At 37.2% G+C, this 24121-nt stretch overlaps 1 protein-coding gene across 2 annotated transcripts; it reads left to right on the top strand.

Moving 5' to 3' along the window:
- Positions 1-1195: 1195 nt before the first annotated feature.
- Positions 1196-7031, top strand: LOC149828845 (putative cellulose synthase A catalytic subunit 3 [UDP-forming]). 2 transcript variants are annotated; one of them, XM_090017757.1, is made up of 14 exons: positions 1196-1636; positions 1815-2010; positions 2182-2393; positions 2467-2569; positions 2691-2865; positions 3117-3383; positions 3465-3810; positions 3903-4040; positions 4118-4243; positions 4337-4549; positions 4649-4937; positions 5363-5559; positions 5664-6014; positions 6111-7031. In XM_090017757.1, exons 1-14 carry the CDS (start codon positions 1556-1558, stop codon positions 6693-6695), a joined length of 3279 nt encoding a protein of 1092 aa, XP_089873883.1. In that variant the 5' UTR covers positions 1196-1555; the 3' UTR covers positions 6696-7031. The 2 variants fall into 2 exon arrangements, with proteins under 2 accessions (XP_089873883.1, XP_089873884.1); XM_090017758.1 differs by having other exon boundaries at positions 1230-1636; positions 6116-6721.
- Positions 7032-24121: the final 17090 nt, after the last annotated feature.

The raw sequence follows: 24121 nt of genomic DNA, 5'->3' as shown, positions 1-24121 counted from the left end.
CACATATGTAAGGTTAGATTAAAAAAAACTAAAAAAATTGAAAAATTAAGACTATCCACACCCTCTTACCTAGGGGTGGGAAAGGAGATGAGTCACTTGTGGCTCAGCTAATGTTCGTCTGGTAAAGATCTCATTTGAACTCATGAAAGAGGTTCTATAAGCTCGAGCAAGAACAACTAATGTTCACCTTCTGCTTGTATAGGCTCATTTATTTAATAATAAATATATTTTACATATGTTTTGTATTATAGACTGAAAATAGTTGAAGTGTTTGGCATGCAAGCAATAAGTTTAGAGTTCAAATCCTATTGCTTATAAATTTGAAACAATTATTTTTTTTGTAAATGAGTTGGTTTGAGCTTGGTTTAGTAGGTATAAATGCCAAATTCTGTTGTTTTCAACTTTTAAAAATAATTTTTTTGTCAATGAGCTTGCTTGACTCGTTTAGCACGGACTTTTCATGAGCTCCAGCTTGCTCAACTCGGCACAAGAAATGAGCCAAGCTTGAATACCTTTTATTCAATGCTCATTTACAAACCTCTCATGTTAGGAGGAACCAAACATCTTTATATATATATATATATATATATAAAGAAGTGTTTGTAGGTAACGACGACATGACTAAAATGTAATCTTATATACATGATTTATATTTGGTAATAATGAAAGTAAGAAACTATTGAGCTAGAAATCATAGATGCAAGGTTTATCGTCGTTCAATGTGGTTTGTTTATTAAGAATTAGATTTTAGAGGTAAAAATTTGATTTCTTTTGTCAAATTTTAGGATGTAAAATTTTGATTTCTTGAGTGGTGAAATTTTGGTACATTATAAGCTTTTTTTTTAAGCGCTCGAAACCTCACAATTACATAATAGAGAGAAAGAGAGGGTCAATTTGCCTCTCAATTCTCAGTGCGCGTTTATGAACTTATAATACAAATCTAATGCCGACACATACAGCCAGGCTGTCTTTCTCTTAGATGACTCAATTATTAAGACGGGCTGTTGGCGAACGGAAAGTGTCGGCGGCGGTAAAAGTAGGTTTGGGGGAAAAAAATCGACTCCCTCTTTCTTTGTTTGCCTTGGGTAAGGGAAAGAAGGACGTGGAAGAAGAGGAATTTATTTACTTTTTACTCTAGCCCATTTGCAATTGTGCTGTTACTCCCTCTTCTGCCTGGTAGAATCTTTAGTATGGTGGGTGAACATAATAACATACTTCAATAAAAATGTGTTCCACAACTTTGAGGGACTGACATAAGAAGCAAGGAATGAGATCGGGCTTCTGATGTAGTCGACGTCCCCCAAAAGGTGAAACTGTGAAACCTGAACGGGGATGTTCGACTGCTGACAAGAGAGTTGCAGAGAGAGCGGAGAAGTTGTTGTGGGTGTTGTGGTTTCATTCAGATCGGATGAAGCTCGGCCGAATATGTGGAAAGATTGAGTTTTCCGACATGGGTTTCGGTGGAGAAGCTCGGATCTGGTGAGATAGTAAATGAAAAAACCCCGCCGGCTCCATCTTTAACGTTTCTTGTGGTGGGGGTGGTCAAGCAGAGTGGATGGAGGCGGGTGCTGGGTTAGTTGCAGGTTCTCACAACCGGAATGAGCTCGTGGTTATCCGTCAAGAAGGCGAATTAGGGGCAAGTCCCCCTCCCCTGAACCCCATTTCATCTGTCCCTCACCACACTTTTTTTTAATATAATTTTTTGCTTCATCTCTGGTTTCATGATGTTCTTGGGGTTGTCAGCATTGTTGGGTTTCTGAAGAATTGAACCTTTATTCTTTGTGAATTCTTGCTTATTTTCCTTGTGGGTGCAGCCAAAGCCTCTGCAACAATTGAGCGGGCAAATCTGTCAGATCTGCGGAGATGATGTTGGTCTAACTGCGGATGGTGAGCTCTTCGTTGCCTGTAACGAGTGCGCATTTCCCGTTTGTAGGAACTGCTACGAGTATGAGCGAAGAGAGGGTAGCCAACTGTGCCCTCAATGCAAGACCAGGTTTAAGCGTCTCAAGGGTAAGCAGGTCTCTCTTAGTTTTCTTTTTCATCCCTTTATCTTCTCTTGGGATTTTGCTCTCCTTCCTTTTGTAGAAGTAATTTCAGAGGTTCTTTAGATGATGAAAATTGCTCGCTTCTGCTTATTCTTTTGCGAATTTTGCCTATCTTCATTTTCCTTTCATCCGTTAGGGAGTGCTAGAGTTGCCGGTGATGAAGAAGAGGATGGTGTGGATGACTTGGAAAACGAATTTAATTTTGATGGTCGGAGTAAGGAAGATATGCAGTATCTTGCAGAGGCTATGCTTCAGGGCCACATGAGCTTTGGTAGAGTTGGAAATACAGACATGCCACAAGTGGTTAATGCAATGCCTCAAGTTCCCCTGCTTACCAATGGGCAGATGGTAACCATAACTGTACGCCTTTTTGCTTCTTACTTTTGGGGTAAGTCGTTAATACTGAGTCTTGGTGTTTCAGGTTGATGACATTCCTCCTGAGCAACATGCTTTGGTACCTGCATTCATGGGAGGCGGCGGGAAAAGAATACACCCTCTTCCTTTTGCAGATCCTAATCTTCCCGGTACGCATACTACTCTGAGCCATGACCACGGTCGCCGTCCTTTTTCCCCTTCTGTCGTTTTTATTGTCAAAATGAAACTGTCTATTGCATTACTGAAGCATTTGGGAAATTTCTTCTCCAGTGCAATCCAGATCCATGGATCCTTCCAAGGATCTGGCGGCTTATGGTTTTGGGAGTGTTGCTTGGAAGGAAAGGATGGAGAATTGGAAGCAAAAGCAAGAGAAGTTACAGGTCATAAGAAATGAAAATGGTGGCAAGGACTGGGATTTCGATGGCGATGGACCAGATCTACCGCTGTAAGGGCCTTCAATCCTTGGAAATCATTGAACAACTCCCTTTTTCCTTTTTGGTGATTGTGCATCTCACATTTGGAGTTTGGAATTTATTTCCTTGTTAGATCATTTTCTAAAACCATGGAAACATTCTTAACAGAATGTCTTATCAGCTTAGTTGTTCCATATTTGGGGTTAAACATCACTAGGTGTAGAACTAGGGAGAGGCTTGCACTTTCACTTTTTGCTGATACTGGATTTGATCTTTTGGTCAGTATGGATGAAGCTAGACAACCTTTATCAAGGAAGATTCCTATTCCATCCAGCCAGATCAATCCTTACAGGATGATTATCATAATTCGGCTTGTAGTTGTTGGGTTCTTTTTTCATTATCGAGTTACACATCCAGTGCCAGATGCTTATGCATTGTGGCTCATATCAGTCATATGTGAGATCTGGTTTGCCATCTCTTGGATTCTTGATCAGTTCCCAAAGTGGCTCCCAATTGATAGGGAAACTTATCTGGATAGACTCTCTTTGAGGTGAGTGTTGCACAATGCAACTGCATTTTTCTGTTGCTTGTCTGGTGAAGTTGGACACTCTTCTGACTATTTTCCCTTCAGATACGAGAAAGAAGGTCAACCTTCTCAGCTTTCAGCAGTGGACTTGTTTGTGAGTACTGTGGATCCTTTAAAGGAGCCACCTCTTGTCACAGCAAATACTGTTCTGTCCATTCTTGCTGTGGACTATCCTGTGGACAAAGTATCCTGCTATGTTTCTGATGATGGTGCTGCAATGCTGACATTTGAAGCATTATCAGAGACATCAGAGTTTGCAAGGAAATGGGTCCCTTTCTGCAAAAAATTCAACATTGAGCCACGGGCACCAGAGTGGTATTTTGCACAGAAAATTGATTATCTTAAGGACAAGGTCTTGGCATCATTTGTTAAGGAACGAAGGGCTATGAAGGTATGATGGAATAATCTTTTGCTGACATAGCTTTACTTTTTTTCTTTTTTTGGCTGGGTAACTGAATTGTCAATTCACAATTGGATAAACAGAGAGAGTATGAGGAATTCAAGGTCCGGATCAATGCTTTAGTTGCAAAAGCTCAGATGGTTCCTGAGGAAGGATGGACAATGCAGGATGGAACTCCTTGGCCTGGAAACAGTGTCCGAGATCACCCTGGAATGATTCAGGTGTGCATTTAGCAGTCTAGGAAAAAGCAATTTTTGTAGTTCATCTCTTATTTCTGTTTTGACATGGAGAAATGCAGGTTTTTCTTGGCGAAAGTGGGGGGCATGATACAGAAGGAAATGAATTGCCACGCCTTGTATATGTCTCTAGGGAAAAGAGACCTGGGTTTAATCACCACAAGAAGGCTGGTGCAATGAATGCCCTGGTAAATCACTGTTGCTTTATGTTGGTTTATTTGTTTTCAAGTAAAGAAAGAAAAACCTTTGTTTTGACTATTTGCCGGCAATATGTTTTATAGGTTAGAGTCTCTGCCGTGCTCACAAATGCACCTTATATGTTGAACTTGGATTGTGATCATTACATCAACAACAGCAAGGCTCTTCGAGAGGCTATGTGTTTTATGATGGACCCATTGTTGGAAAAAAAAATTTGTTATGTTCAGTTCCCTCAGAGATTCGATGGTATTGACAGACATGATCGATATGCTAATAGGAACATTGTGTTTTTTGATGTAAGCATCCGTAGGATGAATATTTCAGTCGCTCCTTTGATTTTTCTATTTTCTGGAATTTTTTGGCTCAAGCAAATGATCTCAACTTCTGTGGTGCAGATCAACATGAAAGGCCTGGATGGAATCCAAGGTCCTATTTATGTTGGCACTGGGTGCATTTTCAGAAGACAGGCACTCTATGGGTATGATGCTCCCAAAACAAAGAAGCCACCTACAAGGACTTGTAATTGTTGGCCAAAATGGTGCTGCTGTGGATGTTGCTGCTTGGGAAGAAAGAAGAAGAAAGCTACAAAGGCCAAACAGGAGAAGAAAAAGAGGACTTTCATGAGAGGTGGTGATGCAGGTGCGACAAAGGTGAAGTTAGAGGGCATTGAGGAGGGAATTGAAGGTGAGTTCTTCTATTTTGATTAAGTTATGCTCAGCACGGTCTTTTTATGTATAGACTATAGTCAGTCTTGCTCTTTTTTTGTGTCTTATCAAATTTCATTTTTCATCTGAAAGTAGAAAATATAAATGCAGGTCATCCATTGAGCAATCTCTCATCGGGTTTGTTTTTTATTGTCTTTTTTCTGATTGCATTCAAGCTTTTGTGTGCTTGAATCATTTATATGGCAAAATGTTGGAAAAGTAAGAAAGTAGAAATAATGCACTTTTTCTTCCATCCATGAATGTTTTCACCAAGATTTGGACCACTGTAAGGTGATCGTATTAGATGCCGGTCCTTGAGGCTCTTATTTTTTTCATTATAACTAGACTATGATCCCTAGTTTTTTCTTTTGAAAGAGGACCATACTAAACTAAACATCTGTGTAGGCATTGAAAGTGACAAATCAGCTCACGTGTTGGAGCAGAAGTTGGAGAAGAAGTTTGGGCAGTCCCCTGTTTTTGTGGCGTCTACCCTTCTTGAGGACGGTGGGACTCTGAAAGGTGCTACTGCAGCTTCTCTGCTCAAAGAAGCCATTCATGTCATTAGTTGTGGCTATGAAGATAAGACAGACTGGGGGAAAGAGGTAAGCAGCCTATCTGATTTTCTCCACATATGCTGTTTGATAGTTTAGTGTGTATTTGATGATTAAGCTGTATTGACCAAGAAATTCATGCACCTTGTGACTAGGTTGGCTGGATCTATGGTTCTGTCACAGAAGATATCCTGACTGGTTTTAAGATGCACTGCCATGGATGGCGATCAATATATTGCATTCCATCAAGGCCAGCTTTTAAGGGATCTGCACCTATCAACCTTTCAGATCGTCTGCACCAAGTTCTTCGGTGGGCCCTTGGATCTGTAGAAATATTTTTGAGCAGGCACTGTCCTCTCTGGTATGGTTATGGTGGTGGTCTGAAATGGCTGGAGCGACTGTCATACATAAATGCTACAATATATCCGTGGACTTCAATTCCTTTACTGGCATACTGTACATTGCCTGCTGTTTGCCTCCTGACGGGGAAATTCATCACTCCAGAGGTAAAAACATCATCCAAACTTCCACTGTGATGCCAACTTTAATAGTTTTTTATCGTGTTGAATGTGTACCGAGTGCTTTTCTTCTGTTCTTGCCAGCTCAGCAACATTGCTAGCCTATGGTTTCTTTCACTCTTTATCTGTATATTTGCCACTGGCATACTGGAAATGAGGTGGAGCGGTGTTGGTATTGATGACTGGTGGAGAAACGAGCAGTTCTGGGTTATTGGAGGTGTCTCTGCACATCTCTTTGCAGTTTTTCAAGGTTTGCTGAAGGTCCTCGCTGGAATTGACACCAATTTTACTGTTACTTCAAAGGCTGGTGATGACGAAGAGTTCTCAGAGCTCTATGAGTTCAAGTGGACCACGTTACTGATCCCTCCGACCACGCTGCTCATCATAAACTTGATTGGTGTTGTTGCCGGCATCTCAAATGCTATTAATAACGGATACGAGTCATGGGGACCACTGTTTGGCAGGCTTTTCTTTTCCGTCTGGGTGATTGTTCATCTCTACCCTTTCCTCAAAGGTTTACTTGGGCGCCAAAACCGGACGCCCACTATCATAATCGTGTGGTCCATTCTTCTTGCTTCCATATTCTCTCTCTTATGGGTTCGGATCGACCCGTTCCTTCCTAAATCTGATGGACCTGTACTAGAAGAGTGTGGATTGGATTGTAACTAGTGGAGTTCGTGAAAGGAGATTGTTGCCTTGTGTAGAGATAGATGTGCAGGCTGTGCATTTTGCATTCCCATAGCTCTATCGGTCTAGCTCGATTGTGCAATTCAGTAGTAACCAATGATAATTTCAGCCGAGGGGACCCAAAAGGAGCATGTGAGTTTTCCTGTGTGCTGCAGCATCGTAATTCTTTATTAGTTGTTGGTTACTGCTGTTGATCTTTTTATATTTGATTTCTTGCTGGAAATAAGGGCGGAAGATCCTGCCTGATGGAACAAGGGAGGACTAAAGTTTTAGATCGGTTGGGCCTTATTTGCCTGTTACTGCTGTGTTCTGTGATCATCTCTGCCTGCTATTTTTTTTCCCATCTTTGTTGGCTCCACGTGGCTTTGCCAAAGCCAGGGCAAGTTTTTTCTCTTTTAGGAGAAATCTGCTAAATACGGTTCATCGATGTTTGTAGTTTGTACTTATCTTACGGTGCCTCCCTCTCCGAATCTAGTCTTGTCTGTAATAATCTATCAGAGATGATCCAGAGAGTGACTAAGTACCATGCCTATTTGACACGGGCAATCACATGGCAGCATTTCATGTAGGGCCTGCACTATCTAGCTGCGGGCACCTGAGCCCCATTCCGTGCTGTCATGTGATTGGCTAAGTGTCACATAGCCATGTCTCTTAGCGCTCCTTTGATCTCAAGCCGTTATAAGCTGTCATTCTTCCCTTTGTTGGAAACAATGTACATGCATAAATCTCCAACTATTTCATGTTCAATTTGTGTTCGATAATGGGAATACATTTTCTTAGCAATCCTATTTACCTGTAGAAAATAATTATTTCAAGAGCTGTTTCCTCGGTTTTAAGTATGGAGGTCACGTCCCGAATCACTTGCAAAAAATAATGTTTGAAAAAATTACATACACACTGCATATATATATATATATATATATATATATATATATATATATATATATATATATATATAGAGAGAGAGAGAGAGAGAGAGAGAGAGAGAGAGAGAGACGCCCGTGTCATCAATGTCGGATGCAAATGTTTTGACACTTTTTGTGCTGTTTACACCTAGTGGTGGTCTTGAATGCCGCTAAAGGATCTCTTTTTGAAAAAAGAATGAACGCACAGAGCTTGTCGACACCCCTGGCTAGTAACATGTAACATCAAACACAACACAAAGTGTTTGATGATACCTTGGATGCGCGTGGCACGCTTGTGTCAATAACAAAAGCGACTTTTAGTGGCAGTCGTGACCACCACTGAAATTCCTTTTTTTGTCCAAATCATTAGCATCAGTCAGATGCTAATGCCTGTTTTTTTTTACAGGCATCAACAAACGAGGATCATTCAACGTAAGTCCTGTTCAACCTTATAGATTTTCCTATATATATATACATGAGTAACCAGTAACATTCGATGAGTGTGTGCTGCTGATTGTGCATTCGTTCTTGAGTTAAAAAACCTTTAGCATTGATCGTGACCTCTGCTAAAGGTGTTTTTTTGCCTAGGAAATCAATGTGTGCCACTAATTCCTTTTTCTTCAAGCATGAATGAACGTGCATCGTTTGACGCTCATTTGAAGGATGCCCGTCCATCGCTAACTTGAATTCCAGCATAAGAGATTTGCATATGAAATGTATGGATCTTTTGATATACATAAGTTTGGTGTAAACCTTTTAGAATTTAAAAGTTTGAGCTCAACATATTAGCATCATACATTTGCAGGTGTCCTAACTTTCGTGCAGACGACATGCAAACCTTCTTTAACTAAAATCTCACATAAAGTCAAGATGTTTGCAAATGCATGTCGTGACCTTCGCAAAAGTCTGACATTCATAAATATTATATGTGAAACTCATGTTAATGCAATACAAATATATTTAACATGTGAATGTCTTAAGCTATTTTGCAAATATCCTTCGCTTGTTTTCTGGTTTGAATTTGGCATGTTCGCGTCATACACTTGCAGATGTCTTAGACATTTGCACATACGACTTGCAAACCTTTTGATTTCAATTGCGGATATTCTGAACAATAACATATTTAAGCATGCAAACTTGTCAGTTTCTTAAATATTTTCATTACCTTTGTGCAAATCTCTTTACCTTCGCGCGTTATGTTTGTGAAACTCCATAAGAGCATTAAATGTGATTTTATGCAAGTATAAAAGTTGTGTTTCACATTTGAGGATCAGTTTTACATAAAATTAGAGTTTCTTTGATAGGGTTTTGCAGTCCCCAAACTATGTGGTTTGCATCCTATTTTTCGACAATGAAGGATTATTGCCTGAGCTTTGTTGCCCGTTATTGGCGATATATCATCCACGAGTTTTTTAGTGTCCAACACATCATCAACGGCGAAATTTTTTGGTAAGCACAAATTTCACTCATTCTAACAGTTGAATCAGTTATTTTGAGAAAGAATAACATGATTCTCAAGTTATTTTTGTATATTCAATAGCCTATTCTATTTTTTCTTTAAATTTAATTTCATGAGTCACTTTTGCCTGTCATTTTTCCTTAATGTGGTAAGCCTCTATTCTTGAATTTGGTTGTGTAAGAAATTGTTTATTTTATATTATAAAGATGACAATAAAAAAAGTGTCATTGAGGCATGAACACTTATTGGGCGATCATAGAAACATGTAAGATATGTACATGCTATAAAAAGGCTTTATTGAAATTGCTCTTTCTACCATAAACCTTATGTAATATACTAAAGTTGATCTCTTTTGAATACTGATCTTTAAAAAAAAAATACATGGTGGTTGATGGTTCATATGTTGATATGCAATAGAAAGCTGATTATTGGATTAACATGGAACTTGTTCTATAGCCCAAAACATAGGGTTTTGATGCAATTCACAAAAATACAGCATTAGTAAGAAGAGCCAGAGATTGTTGTGATCAAATATGCAGTCTCAAAAAGCATTGACAATTGAGTCATTCATAAAAAAACTAGGTAAAAAAAAGGTTGTTGGGTTTGTATTCAGTATCATGTCTCTCATTTAGAAAACATCTAAAGAGATGAATGTTAGTAAATAAGAAGTTAAAGTGCCAATGACTTTTGATTCCCTGATCATTGCTAACCTATAAACCTGGCTGAAAGTAGGAGACAAAGCCACTTGTAGTGACAATGATGAGAGGGAGAGAAAGATGGTAGACACTTTGAGGGTGGAGAGGGCAGAGCAAAAACCTTAGCAAAGGGAGGAGGCCAAAACTAAGGTGAATGAGGGGGTGGAGAAGGGAGAAGATCTGTCTCAAGTAAATAATGAGGTCAATACTGAGTTAAAGAGTTGACAGTGGGTGGTGAGAGGGCACATGAGAAACCATAGCAGAGGAAGTCAATGTTGAGATGAAGAGTTAGAGTGTGTGTGGTGAGAGGGCAAAAGAGGAACCTCAACAAGAGGAGGAGGTCATATGAGGTAGAAGAGAGGTGCAGGAGGAGGATCAAATGGAGGTGGAGGATGGCAATGATATAAGGGTGGAAAAGGGAGAGGGGGGAATATTATCTGATGGAGGATGAAGTACATACTCTCATGAAGAGGTCGTAGCAGGTTAAAAGGTTCAGTGCCCAAACTAGGGTTGGTGGACATGTACTTTCTAAATCTGTTTGTATATGCAATAATGAATAAGTTATTTGTTGATGTTATGTAATTGTAACTAGTATAATATAATGAATCAATTTTAATGTTGATTCAATGATTAAATTATGACATGTGAGTGTATGAAGCATGTTTTTAAGATAACCAATTATATATTATAATCCATAATCTATATTCAATGATTTAGGTGTGTAATTGTAGATCAGTTATTTGTTCATGTATGTAGTTGTAACTAGTATACCATAATGAATCAATTTTAATATTGATTAAATGAGTAAATTGTGATATGTGAGTTGTATAAAGCATGTTAAATTATTATATGTAATTGATTTTATGCAAATTCTATTGTTATTGCAGGATCCGCAACCACAAATAGCAGAGGATTCACAGTCAATGACACATTAATTCTATCAGTTCCAAGCACACAAGTGGTTTGTAACGTTGTCAGAAAACTGACTGGATCAAATACACTTTTGATGATTCTTGAAGGTTGCATCATGGACTATTGATCATAGTCTTGTAGATACCATTATGCAATTTTAGAATTTTGCTACCAACACTTTTCAGTTCTATGAATTTAATCTCACCATAACTTTGGAAGACATGGCACGCAACACAAGATTAAAGATGTGTAACAAATCGTTCCTGAGAGAAACACCGTCCAACCGATTGCCATGGACAATGCAACAAGGGCCTGCGCCTTTCACAGTTTCTGTTTAGGTTTGATTTGATGCCCGTATTTATTTTTTGAAACATGTTCTATTCAACTCTATCAGCTTTTTATCATGAGTAAAGTTAGATAAGACCCAACACTGATCTATCCTGAATCCAAAAGAATAAGGTTGATTCACATCCCCTAGGACGTTTTTGTTTGTCATAAGAGCTGGACAGTCCTGGCGGCTTGGTAGTCTTGTGGCTGATTTTTTTCTTAGGCCTACATCCAAGCCTGGTTTTCAAAAATTCATCCTGGTAGTTTAACAATCCTAAAAATTCCCCAAAAATCATTAGAGTTATCCCTACCGGTCCTAAACTAAACCCAATTTACAAATTGATAAAATCATATCTTGATATGTAAATAACATCATTTTACTCAAACATGTAAGATCTAGCGACTAGATCTCGATGCCTAACATTTTTTCAACTTCAAAAATTTTTCTAGGCTTGATCCTAGATCCAAAAGTCCTAAAATTTTACTCCAGAAATGTACATCTGTTAGTTTTCAAATCCAATTTACAGATCTCAAAAAGTTATCTGGATCGTTGAGATCTTGTAATGCCCCAAAATTTTAAAAACGAAAAATGCATAAAATTAAAAACTTTTTCTTTTTTACTAATCAGCAGAAACCTTTTTAACATTTGGGTCAAAACCTTAAGCAAGTTATAAAACAATCAATCAATCATAATACTGAGTTTAAGGTAGATAACATTTCTTAAAATGGTTTCATTCTATAAGACAGTAATTACAAAATCTGAAAATTCAAAAACTCAGTTCTAGGGAAAGGAAAATGATTGGCTCTTTGATGGCATCCTCACATCCAACCATCCAAGGTATAGCTCATCAATCATCACTTGAAATCTCATAAAAATGGTCAGACTTGTGAAAGCCTAGTAGGTAAATATCAAATCACATGTAATCACACAACATTAAAACATACATTCTAATTCTATGATATCGCTATACATTAAATCAGATATCCATGAAAATAATCAATCAAGATATCAAAAATCAATACAACATGCTATCATTTATTACCACATCAATCATACTTTCACACATAGCTTACACAAAGCTTATTTATGCAACATTATTTGGAATCATGCAATTTAGTCATCATATATTCGTGATATAAATCAATGATGTCTATCAGGTTGAACAAAATGTATTTAGTTCAATCTCAACATAATGTGTTGTATTTTTTCATAGTCTGATGCCCTTTCGCACCTCATGGGTTCACATCGAACCCCAACTTGTTCAATGTCATGTATATGCAGACTTTACATGTCTTACAACATAAACAATTACAAGTGCCACATTAGTCTAGTTTCTTGAACCGCAAGCTCCCATATGAGTCATAAACACTTTATACATGCATATCATATATCACATCATATAGCATTTTAACATATAAAACATGTTTATCATATCGGATAGGGTTCCGTGAACTATAACTCCATCATGAGCTTATACATTCATCACATGCAAACAACGACGACTATCTGAACCTTGAAGCAACATGCACATTGAGTGGTATGGATCCTGAGGTGGTGCACAATGCATGAGGTGGTGCACGGTTCCTGAGGAAGATATGATAGTGATGCAGTGGTATCAACCATGGGGCCCACTCAACGCAGTGACAACGGTTGTTTGCGGGCTGCCTCTTTTCTTCTTTTCTTTTCTTCTTTTTGTTCCTTTTTCTCTTTTTCTTGCTTCTCTTGTTTTTCTTTCTTTTTTATGGTCGACAGTTCCAAGAAGGGAGCGAAGGACATCGTCGGCCAGGATCATGGTGGTGTCCCCGATGGTTGGGACTGCGCACATGGAGGCAACACCGACAGTGGTGACAGCAGAGAGGGGGCAGGCTATGGCTAGGCTGTGTTGAGCCTCAACTATGTAGAGAAGAGGCATGCGACACTAGGGCATCACAGTTGCTGTCAGAAAACAGGGAGTAGGGGGCAAGGGGAGAGGCGGCAGGTGGTGCCTGCTGCCTTGTCGAAAAACAAAGAAAGAGCAAGTAGGAAAGGGAGACGGTGGCAGACAGGTGTCCTGCTGGCAAATAGAGAAGAGGAGAAGGGCACAGTCGGTTGCGTCTGCTGCTATTTATAGAAAAAAGTAGAGAGAGGAAGGTGGGGGTGCGACTGGGGCAAAACGGAAGGTGAGGGTGGCTCTAGGTGGTGACGAAGGGTGGCAGGTGGGTTGTAGGTGATTAGGGAATGGTGGTGGTACAAGGTGGCAGTGGTGGTGGCTTCCACCTGAAAACGCAAGGAGGAGGATAGGTCGACGTTTGGTCAGTGGGAGGGAGAACGTAAATTGAGGGAGAGTGTTATGTGTAGGGGGTTATTTGTAGGTTAAAAAGGAGAGGGTGGTGTGTGTTCTCCCCCGAAGAAGGTCGTTAGCTACATCTCGTGTTTGGGGGTCCCAATGAGCACCACGTATAAGAGCTCATATCCCCGTGTGTGTCAGCATCACTTAGCATCGAAATCTGGTGCAATTACAAAGACTTAAGTACCCTTTCTTGCTATGCTCGCCATAAAATGACGGTTCGAGAAAATTACAAAAATATCCTTCATTTAAAAGAAGGGAAACGATGGTTCAAGGAAAGGACAAAAAAAGTCTTCAATCCAGAAAGTATGATGTTAACTCTTCAAAGTTCAAACATTATGTTTTTGCCCTAAGCAGTAAACTTTTGCGCCATCTGCTGTAATAGGAGCTCCCTTTGACAATGCAAACTTTGTCATCGTCTCGAGTCGAGGTTCCCGGCTTATTTTTTAGCCTATTTTACAACACATTATCGCCTTCTCGTTCCTGCCTTGTGTTACAAAACATTTCCGTGTTCACGATCGACTGGTTCGATCATTGGTGGGCGTCAGGTGAATTTGTTGACCATCTCTTTTTACAGTCTTCTCTTCTTTTTCGTTGTCGTTAGGCATTATGAAAGTAAGCAATAACGTGCAAACATTCTAACCAGTGCCATTAAGGCATCGTAAGTACCTTTCTATGTCATTGTGCTATTGTTGAAGAACGTATGTCATCTTGAGTGCCATTAAAGCGTTGTTTTGTTAATGCAGGTGGATCTTGTCCTTTTGATGGTTGAAAACTTATTGATATTTGTAAGACACTGAGATTTGTTGACAAGAATGCTTGTTTATAAATGTGAGGAAGGGCCTCTACCTCATCCGGTATCCTCCATTCACTCAGTATATGCATTGTATCTCAAATCGCGATTTTAGTAACATACTACCAATTTGTGAGATATTGTTTTATTTTTTAATATCGATTTGTTTGCTATTATGATGAATTTCCGTATCGATTTGTAATATATTTTGCGTTATATTAATCAATTTGTAAGATATTATATGTTTTGTAGTGTCGATTTGTAATATATTTTGCGTTATATTAATCAATTTGTAAGATATTATATGTTTTGTAGTGTCGATTTGTAAGGTATTATGTTGAATTGTCGTATTGATTTATAATATATTATGCAATATGTATATCAATTTGTAAGATATTATGTGTTTTATAGTATATATTTGTAAGATATTTGTAGAAAGACTTTTAAAATGTGTGCGTGCAAAAATACATTTTTATGCGCTTGCGGTGACGATTTTCATATTCAAATCGTTGCTCATCTAGCGATTTCTATTGAACTCGCTTCACAGCATCGTAGATATAATTAAAGCGCTATCGTCAACACATATGTACGACATGCCGTTTCTTTTATTGGCATGGTAAGTAACAACTTGATGCATAGTATAAGCAAATAACAAACCACAGTTGCTTTTATACTGTGATTCATTAAATCGTTTCTTTGACTTGCTTAACCTTATCAGTATCCGTTGTTATATGCATCCTGAATAAATCGTAGTAAACATATGCGCTTGCTAACACAAATTGATATCTTGCTTATAACAGTGGTGATCTTATCATCTGGTTGTAATGAAGATGATCTATCTCAATCATTTGAAAGATATGGAGAAGTGAACATATGTATTAATGACACACCTGAAGAAGTGAACACGTGCGCTAATGATGCACATGATAACAAGGGTGTATACATTGGATTCACTCTTGACTTGAATGTTCCAACAAAAGAAATGCAATTTGATAATGAGGTAGACGATCCTGACAGTACACTTGATAAAGGTGCAGGCACTGGGAATGTATATGATAGTACACCTGACTCTGTTCCCGTAGAAGGAATGCAGTTTAATACTGAGGGTGTTGTATATAAATGTTACAATGATTATACCTTAAAATTTAGCTTCAGTGTTAGAAAGCTTTCTTGGTCAAAAAATGCACAGGGTGTCGTGGTGAGAAAGACATATATTTGTTCTAAGGAAGGTTGAAAGAAATCAATTGGAAATTCAACAAGAAGCATGCCAGAATCAAGATGTGGTTGTCCAGCGAGAATGGTGTTAAGAAGACATCCGAATGAGAAATATGTAGTTCAAACTTTAATCAGTGATCATAATCATGATTTATCTGCTTCATTTATGACTCCTATGTTAAGGTCACATCGTAAAGTAATTGTAGTGCATGCTGCAATGACTGAAATAGCTGATAGCACCGGCATTGCACCAAGGAAGACATACAATTTGTTTGTGCACATAGATGGTGGTCATGAGAATGTGTCATTCACACCTATGGATCTAAGAAACCACTTGAGAAGAAAGAGGACATATAACATGAAGAATAAAAAAATATGTTCTTTGGTTGATTACTTACAGAAGAAATCAAGCATTGACCCTGGTTTCTTTAGTGCAATGCAACTAGATAAAGATGGATATGCTGTGAATATGTTTTGGCTAGATTCAAAGTCAAGAGTAGATTACGAATGCTTCAATGATATGCCTATTTTTTAGACGATAGTGAAGATTAATACTGAATAGTGACCATTTGTGTAGTTTGTTGGAGTGAACCATCACTCACAGAGTTGTATATTAGGCAACACTTTTTTGTATGACCAGACCAAGGAAAGCTTTGAGTGGTTGTTCAGAGTATTTACATAGGCAATGAATGAGAAACAACCTGAAGTTGTACTTATAGATGATGATCACGCCATTGCGGCTGTAGTGTTTCATGTATAGCCAAATGCACATCATCGTCTATGTCTGTGGCATATCTTTCAAAATACAATAAAGAACATAGGACACATATTTAATCAAAAGACAGGGTTTGACAAAAAGTTTATAAGGTGTGTACTTAAGAGCATAGATGAAGTCACCTTTATGTCAGATTGGGAGGAAATGATTCAGATGTTCAACCTTGAAGCCTGTCTGTGGTTACAAAATTTATATGCAGAAAAAGAGAAGTAGGCACTGGCATATGGAAGACAATACTTTTGTGCAGGTATGATAAACACACAAAGAGCTGAATCTATGCATGCCACACTAAAGAAAACCCTGTATTCATATTTAACAATGTTTCGCCTCATGGAACAATATGAATTATTTGTAGATGGTCTAAGACAAAATGAGCTTGAACAAGATGTCAAATGCTTTAATACACGCTCTGTAACTTTGGACATGAAAATATTGATGCAACTTGTAAATCTGTATACACTAACTGTATTTGAATGAATTAAAAAAGAGGTTATACATGTCATGAATTGCAACATAGAAGGACTCATGCAAACCGAGAATATGCACAAATACCATATTTTATGAGAGGGTGAAGAGCATCAGAAAAGGCAAGAAGCACATGTCACGTACAATGTTGACAACAGAAAAGTTGAATGTACGTGCAAATTGTATAAATTCAAAGGTATTTTATGTCGTCATGCATTAAAGACACTTAATCAAGAGAAGATACAAGAAATACTTGAGTCATATTTAATGCGAAGATGAAGGAGACAAGCAAAGATTGAACTGCTGGATATGGATAATGTCAGTCAATCTGGTATTGATGAGAAATGCCACATAGCCTCCTGTTACCAACAACTGTGTAGGTCATTTATGCATGTTGAAAATTTGACATCGAAAAGTGAAGAAGCCTATGTATGCATGAGAAAAGTGTCAAGAGAATTACTTGAAAACGTGTAGTTAATTTACCATCAGTCTGTTGCAGCTCATGAATACCAGTCCAAGATAATGGGATTGAATAGCGTTGGTGAAAATCATGTTTCCCTTGACACTCCTGAGAAGTTGCGTTGAAGCTTAAACATCATCTTCAATAAGTCACGAGTGAACGTTCTTAATTATGATGAAAATATTCACCAAGCGAAGGGTATCAAAAGAAAACCTACCTCTGATCGCAGTCGTTGAAGGGCAAATGGTGCACTAGAATTGGTTGACAAGAAAAGGTCTAAGAAACAACCAACCTCTAATCAAAAGCAACAAAGCCCTTCACATGAGCAGGTATGTAAGACATTATATTGATTCCCATGTAAATTGCATTACGTGAAGCTTATCAATATCTAACTTGTGTAATTTTCAATATACAACAATACCCTACAAATGTAATTTTCAACATTATAACCTTCGATCCTCCCGACCAGATTTTCCAGAATCATAGCTTCAGTTTTACAAGTCTTTTGGTATGTAATCAATGTTGGGAGGATGTTTTCATTTATTGTAAAACTTAATGTGGTTCTTATATTTTCTGTTTCATGATAGGCTCAGATCAATTCAAAAGTGAGCTATGGAACACAGGAATCACGTGTGGACTATTTTTAAGTATTACCATCAAGTTAGTTGTCATGCCTCTTTGCATGACCCAATTTCCACATTGTCACATTTGTTAAGAGTTTAACAAAACAGCAGAGCTCGTTTACTGAAAAATAAGGTACAGTGGGATGCCATTACTACTGAGCTCGTTTACTTGGAGAGAATGTATCCTCAGCTGCTCATAGACATTGTAACCAACTATTAATATTTTTTATATACGAATGTGGTTGTAAATCATATAATTCATGTAAATCATGTGGATTTGTAGTTACAAAGTTACGGCGACAACGATATGTCTTTGTTTTTATTTCCGAACGAAATCGTTTGTATTCAAGAATCTAACTCATTTTTTATTGTTGAAGCAAAACCCAAAATTCTTAAATCATCTTTCTCAATCGCCCGTAAAAGCAATTAGGAAAAATTGATGACATAAACATTGCCCGTAATAGCAAATCGCTACACCATGTAGCCTTCATAGGTAATTATGTAAATTGCGATGGTACGTATCGATTAGACAAAGCTTGTTGTCTAAAAGACATACGTCATTTTGTAAATCACGATGGTATAATGATTTACGGATTGACATCTATGTCGGTCACAACTAGATGGCAATCACTTTGTTAATGAGCAAAAATCGTGGTAAAGGTGTATTGTCATTGCTTGAGCAAATTGATTTCACCGTTTATTAATATTTTTGCAATAAACGATATTGAAATTAGTAGAATATTCAATAAACGATATTAAAATTCCATTATACAATACACAACACAAATCACATAAACGACGTAAAAGAGATGAATTTTGAAGAAAATGGACATGATGTTTAAACAATATATGCCTGAATCGCCATCACTGGTCGTGTAGTTGTCGTCGTCTCCTTTCTTGTCTCCTTCATCGATATTGATACCCCATTTGCAATGAAGCAGGTTATATGTTCGATTCACGAACATGAGGTTTATAAAGAAGCTGTCGGTTTGTCTGTTACTCATTCACGAAGCAGAGGATAATCACACCATCCAATACTTGTGTGATGTATCATTCATATATGAATGAAACGCCATTTCACAGATCGCTAGTATTCAAACAAATAACGTTAGTTACCAAAAAATGAGAGCCAATAAAGTGCATTGCGCAGTAATGAAGTTAATAAATGTCATTTCATCTTCCTTATACAAAACTAATCAAAGCGATAGGACGAATCAGTCAAATCACGATAGCAAGTCTCATTTGGATTTGTTTTTCATCATCTTTTGTGTCTTTTATATGTGATTATGTAAATCGCGATAGGAAAATCATTAACTAGACAAAGCTCGTCAACACAAATCGTGATCAGACAAATCGTAGCAGCGAAATCAATTTTCAACTGACTTAAATCGGCATGAAATTGTAAATTGTGATAGGCTATATCGTTCGCATAGACAAAGATCGTCACCCTAAGCACTAAATCCAATTTCCTCCACCAAAAATCCATAAACCTAAAACACAAAGCTCGTCAATCACGGTATTAAATATCGCTATCATTAACAAAGACAAACAAAGATATATCGTTGTCTCAGTAGCTTCTTAAACTCTAAACACAAAACACAAAACCCAAAACCCAAAACCCTAAACAGTAACCCCTAAACCTGAAACACTAAATAGTAAGCACTAAGCACTAAACAAAGACATGTCTTTGTTTGTCTATGTGAACAATATTGATATGTAATATACCGATTTACTCATAATGTTTTGCAACTGTTTAAAATATATTTATACACTTATAGAAAGTCACGTTAAAGAAAATAGCTCATTTTTACTTTACACAACGCTAATTGCTTTTACGATTTTCAATTACGAAGGCCGAACATAACAACGATTTGCTTTTACTAGATAATAGACCAACTTATTTATCATGTTTAGTGAAATTGGAATTTTATTTATTTCAACCTAGAGATATTTACATAATTTGAATGCATAGTCTTACAAATTTTTTTATACAAAATTTGGTTGTATAGTACATAAAATCTGTTAGAAGTTGATGTACATCATATTACTCCTGGGGGGGTCGCGTCGTTTGTTGCCTTGTAGGTATTCTTGCTGGCTGAGTTTTTTTCTCTTCCGCAATTAGATACTTTGTCAATTTTTTGCATAGTTCTGTGTAGAATCCAGGCATATTAACCTGCAACAAAAATGTAATGTGACACCAATTTATACATTGAGTCCCCAATAATAGAGGGTAATATTGCTTGAAATCAGCATACAACGTCGAAATCAGGTTCTCGTCCATTGTATATTTCTTTAATATACTTTATTACAAATACACCACAATCGACGCTATTATTTTGTAAAGGAGCATCTTATGCTGAGTGAAAGATCCACTAGCCAATGTCGGCACCGAAAGCGTCTTTGACGAATCCCACCTGTGGTTCATGCAAAAGAAAGTAAATTCTTGACCTCCGTACAGGATACGATATCCTTATAGATGAAAACTTATGAAATGCAAAATGTCACGACGTATACCATTGTATAACTCCAATGAATTATAGCACCATAGTTGTTTTTCTTTTAAATCCATCACATATAAAACCCAATGCGCTTCAGTTTGCCAGAGTGTAGGAATCAATATCTACAAATCGATCATACAAATGGTGTTAGGACTGTTATGCTGTAACCTTGCACAAGAGGTTTGTTCACTTACTTTTTCACTTGACCAAAAGTCTCCGCAATGATAATCGTTAACCCAGTATGGTAGTCGATCTTGAAATCCAATGGAGTATGGCAATCGACGTATGATACTCTGTTGACCGAAACAGTGATAATAGCAATGTTAAAACATGAAGCAACAAGAGTAAATCAAAAAACAAAATAAACATAAAATAGAACCATTATACCATGAAATAAGGGCGGACGATGCGTCTAGTATTGGTTGTTGTGTTGCTTTGATTATACTTGATGAAATCGGATATAGTCTACTTGCAACAAATATGAACTTGTTAACATACATGCCATGACATACATAAATATATTACTGATAGTTTTTTCATATGTACAAAATTACTGATAGTGTTCTCTTCTGCATATTCATTTTGCATTGATGTTATCTTGGAGCTCTTTGCTAAGTTTTCAGGCACCGCCTTTTATAGATGTTCCATTGACATTAGCAGAATATTCAAGAAACGATATTGAAATTCCGTTATACAGTACACAATACAAATCACAAAAACGCCATAAAAGAGACAAATTTTAAAGAAAATTGACACGATGTTTAAACAATATATGCCTGAATCACCACCGCTGGTCGTGTAGCTGTAGTATTATCCTTCCTCGTCTCCTTCATCAATATCGATACCCCATTTGCGACGAAGCAGGTTATATGTTTAATTCACGAACATGTCATTTATAAAGAAACTGTTGGTTTGTCTGTTCCTTGTTCACGAAGCAAAGTGAAGCCACACCATCCAGAACTTGTGCGACATGTCATTCATATATAAAGGAAATGTTCTTTCACATACTGCCAGTTTTTAAAAAATAACACCAATTTTCAAAAAGCGTGAGCAAATAAATTGCATTGTGCATTAATTAAATTAAAAAATGTCATTTCATCTACCATTTACAAAACTAATCAACACGATAGGATGTAGCAGTCAAATCACAAAAGCACATCTCGTGTGGATTTGTTTTTCAACCTCTTTTTGGTCTTTTATATGTCATTTTGTAAATCGTGATAGGAAAATCGTTAACTTAGACAAAGCTCATCAAAACAAATTGTGATAGGACAAATTATTGTAGCGATATCGATTTGCAACTATGACTTAAATCGGCATGAAGTTGTAAATTGTGATAGGACATATCGTTCACATAGACAAAGCTCATCACCCTAAACACTAAACCCCAATACCTAAACCCAAAACCTAAAATACAAAGCTCATCAAATCACGATATTATATATCGTTATCGTTCACAAAGACAACGATTGATATATCGTTGTTACGGTCACTTCTTAAAACCTAAAAGCCTATACCCTAAACACTAAACCCTAATCTCAAAAGCCTAGACACTAAACCCTATACCCTAAATCCTAAACCCTACACCCGAAACCCTAAACCCTACTACCTAAACCCTAAATCCACACTATCTAAACCCTAAACCCAAATCCCAAAACCCTAAATGCTAAACCTAAACCCCAAATCCTATTATCTAAACCCTAAACCCTATGCCATAAACCCTAAACCTTAAACCCTAAACCCTGAACCCTAAACCCTACTACTTATACCCTAAACCCTAAACCCTACTACCTAAACCCTAAACCCTAAATCATAAACTCTACTACCTAAACCATAAACCTTAATACCTAAACCCTAAAAAATAAACCATAAACCCTGTTACCTAAACCCTACTATCCAAACCCTAATTCCTAAAACCTAAAACCTAAACACTAAACACTAAACACTAAACGCTAATACCTTTTGCGATTTTCATTCACAGAGGGTGAAAATTACAACGATTTTTTAACATTACACATCTCTAATCGCTTATAGGATTTTCATTTACGAAGGGTGAACATTACAAGCCTTTGTTCACCACATACATCGCTAATTCCTTTTGCGATTTTCATTCACGGAGGATGAAAATTACAATGATTTTTGAACAATACACATCTCTAATCGCTTATAGGATGTTAATTTATGAAGGGTGAACATTACAAGCCTTTGTTCACTGCATGCATTGCTAATCTTTTTTGCGATTTTCATTCACGGAGGGTGAGCATTACAACGATTTATGAACAATACATATCTCTAATCGCTTATAGGATTCTTATTTACGAAAGGCAAACATTACAAGCCTTTGTTTACAGTATACATCGCTAATCCCTTTTGCGATTTTCATTCACTGAGGGTGAGCATTACAACAATTTCTGAACATTACACATCTCTAATCGCTTATAGGATTCTCATTTACGAAGGGCAAACATTACAAGCCTTTGTTCACCACATACATCGCTAATCCCTTTTGCAATTTTCATTCACAAAGGGTGAGCATTACAATGATTTCTGAACAGTACACATCTCTAATCGCTTATAGGATTCTCATTTATGAAGGGCGAACATTACAAGCATTTGTTCACTGCATACATCGTTAATCTCTTTTGTGATTTTCATTTACGGAGGGTGAGCATTACAACGATTTTTTAACAGTACACATCTCTAATCTTTTATAGGATGTTCATTTACGAAGGGCAAACATTATAAGCCTTTGTTCATCGCATACATCGCTAATCCCTTTTGCGATTTTCATTCACAGAGGGTAAACATTATAATGATTTCTGAACAATACACATCTCTAATCGCTTATAGGATTTTCATTTACGAAGGGCAAGCATTACAAGTCTTTGTTCACCGCATACATCACTAATTCTTTTGCGATTTTCATTCATGGAGGGTAAAAATTATAACGATTTCTAAACAGTATACATCTCTAATCGCTTATAGGATGTTCATTAACGAAGGGCGAACATTTACGAGGGAGAACATTACAACGATTTAATCACATAGACAAACTTCTCAAACATTACAACGATTATAATGAACATTCTCAAATTGTAAGTAGAGATACATGTACAAAGAGTAGTCATCTATAGAGGTGACAAATAATAGTCCAACTTATTCGCATGTTTAGTAAAATTGAAATTTTATTTCAACCCAGAGAGATTTACATAATTTGTATACAGTCTTACAAAATTTGTATACAAAATTTGGTATACACAGTCTACAAAATTTGTTAGTAATCTTTGTACATCATATTAATTCTGAGGGGGTCGCGTCATTCGTTGCCTTGTAAGTACTCTTGCCAGTTGATTCTTTTTTTCTTTCGCTTTTAGAAACTCAGTCAATCTTTGGCATAATTCGGTGCAGAATCCTAGTATATCATCCTGCAACAAAAATGTAATATGAAACCAATATATAAATTGAGTCCCCAATAATAGAGGATAATAAAGAGCATACAACATCGAAATTAGGTTCTCGTCCATTGTATATTGCTTCAATATACTTCATTATGAATACACCACAATCGATGCCATTACTTTATAAAGGAGCATGGTCAGCACAGAGCAAGCTCTAACCACCAATGTCAACACCCAAAATGTCTTTTTGGAACCCTCCTGTGGTTAATGCAAAATATAGTAAAATTTGGGCCACCGTAAAAGATATGATACACTTATAGACATAAACTTACCAAATGCATAACGTCACATTGTACACAGTGTGAAAGTCCAATGAGTTGTAGCACCATAGTTGTTTTTTTCATAAATCCATCACGTATAAGACTCAATACTGAGCAGTTTGCTAGAGTGTAGGAATCAATATCTGCAAATTGATACAATATATTAGAAATTGATAAACAAATCGTGTTAGGAATGTTAGGCCTAAATCTTAGACAAGAGGTTTGTTCACTTACCT

Source organism: Nuphar pumila, chromosome 9, assembly GCF_984573655.1.
Source record: "Nuphar pumila chromosome 9, dmNupPumi1.hap1.1, whole genome shotgun sequence".
In the NCBI taxonomy this organism is placed as follows: Eukaryota; Viridiplantae; Streptophyta; class Magnoliopsida; order Nymphaeales; family Nymphaeaceae; genus Nuphar; species Nuphar pumila.
The sequence above is the reverse complement of the archived record's forward strand: the minus strand, read 5'-3'. Positions and strand labels throughout refer to the sequence as shown.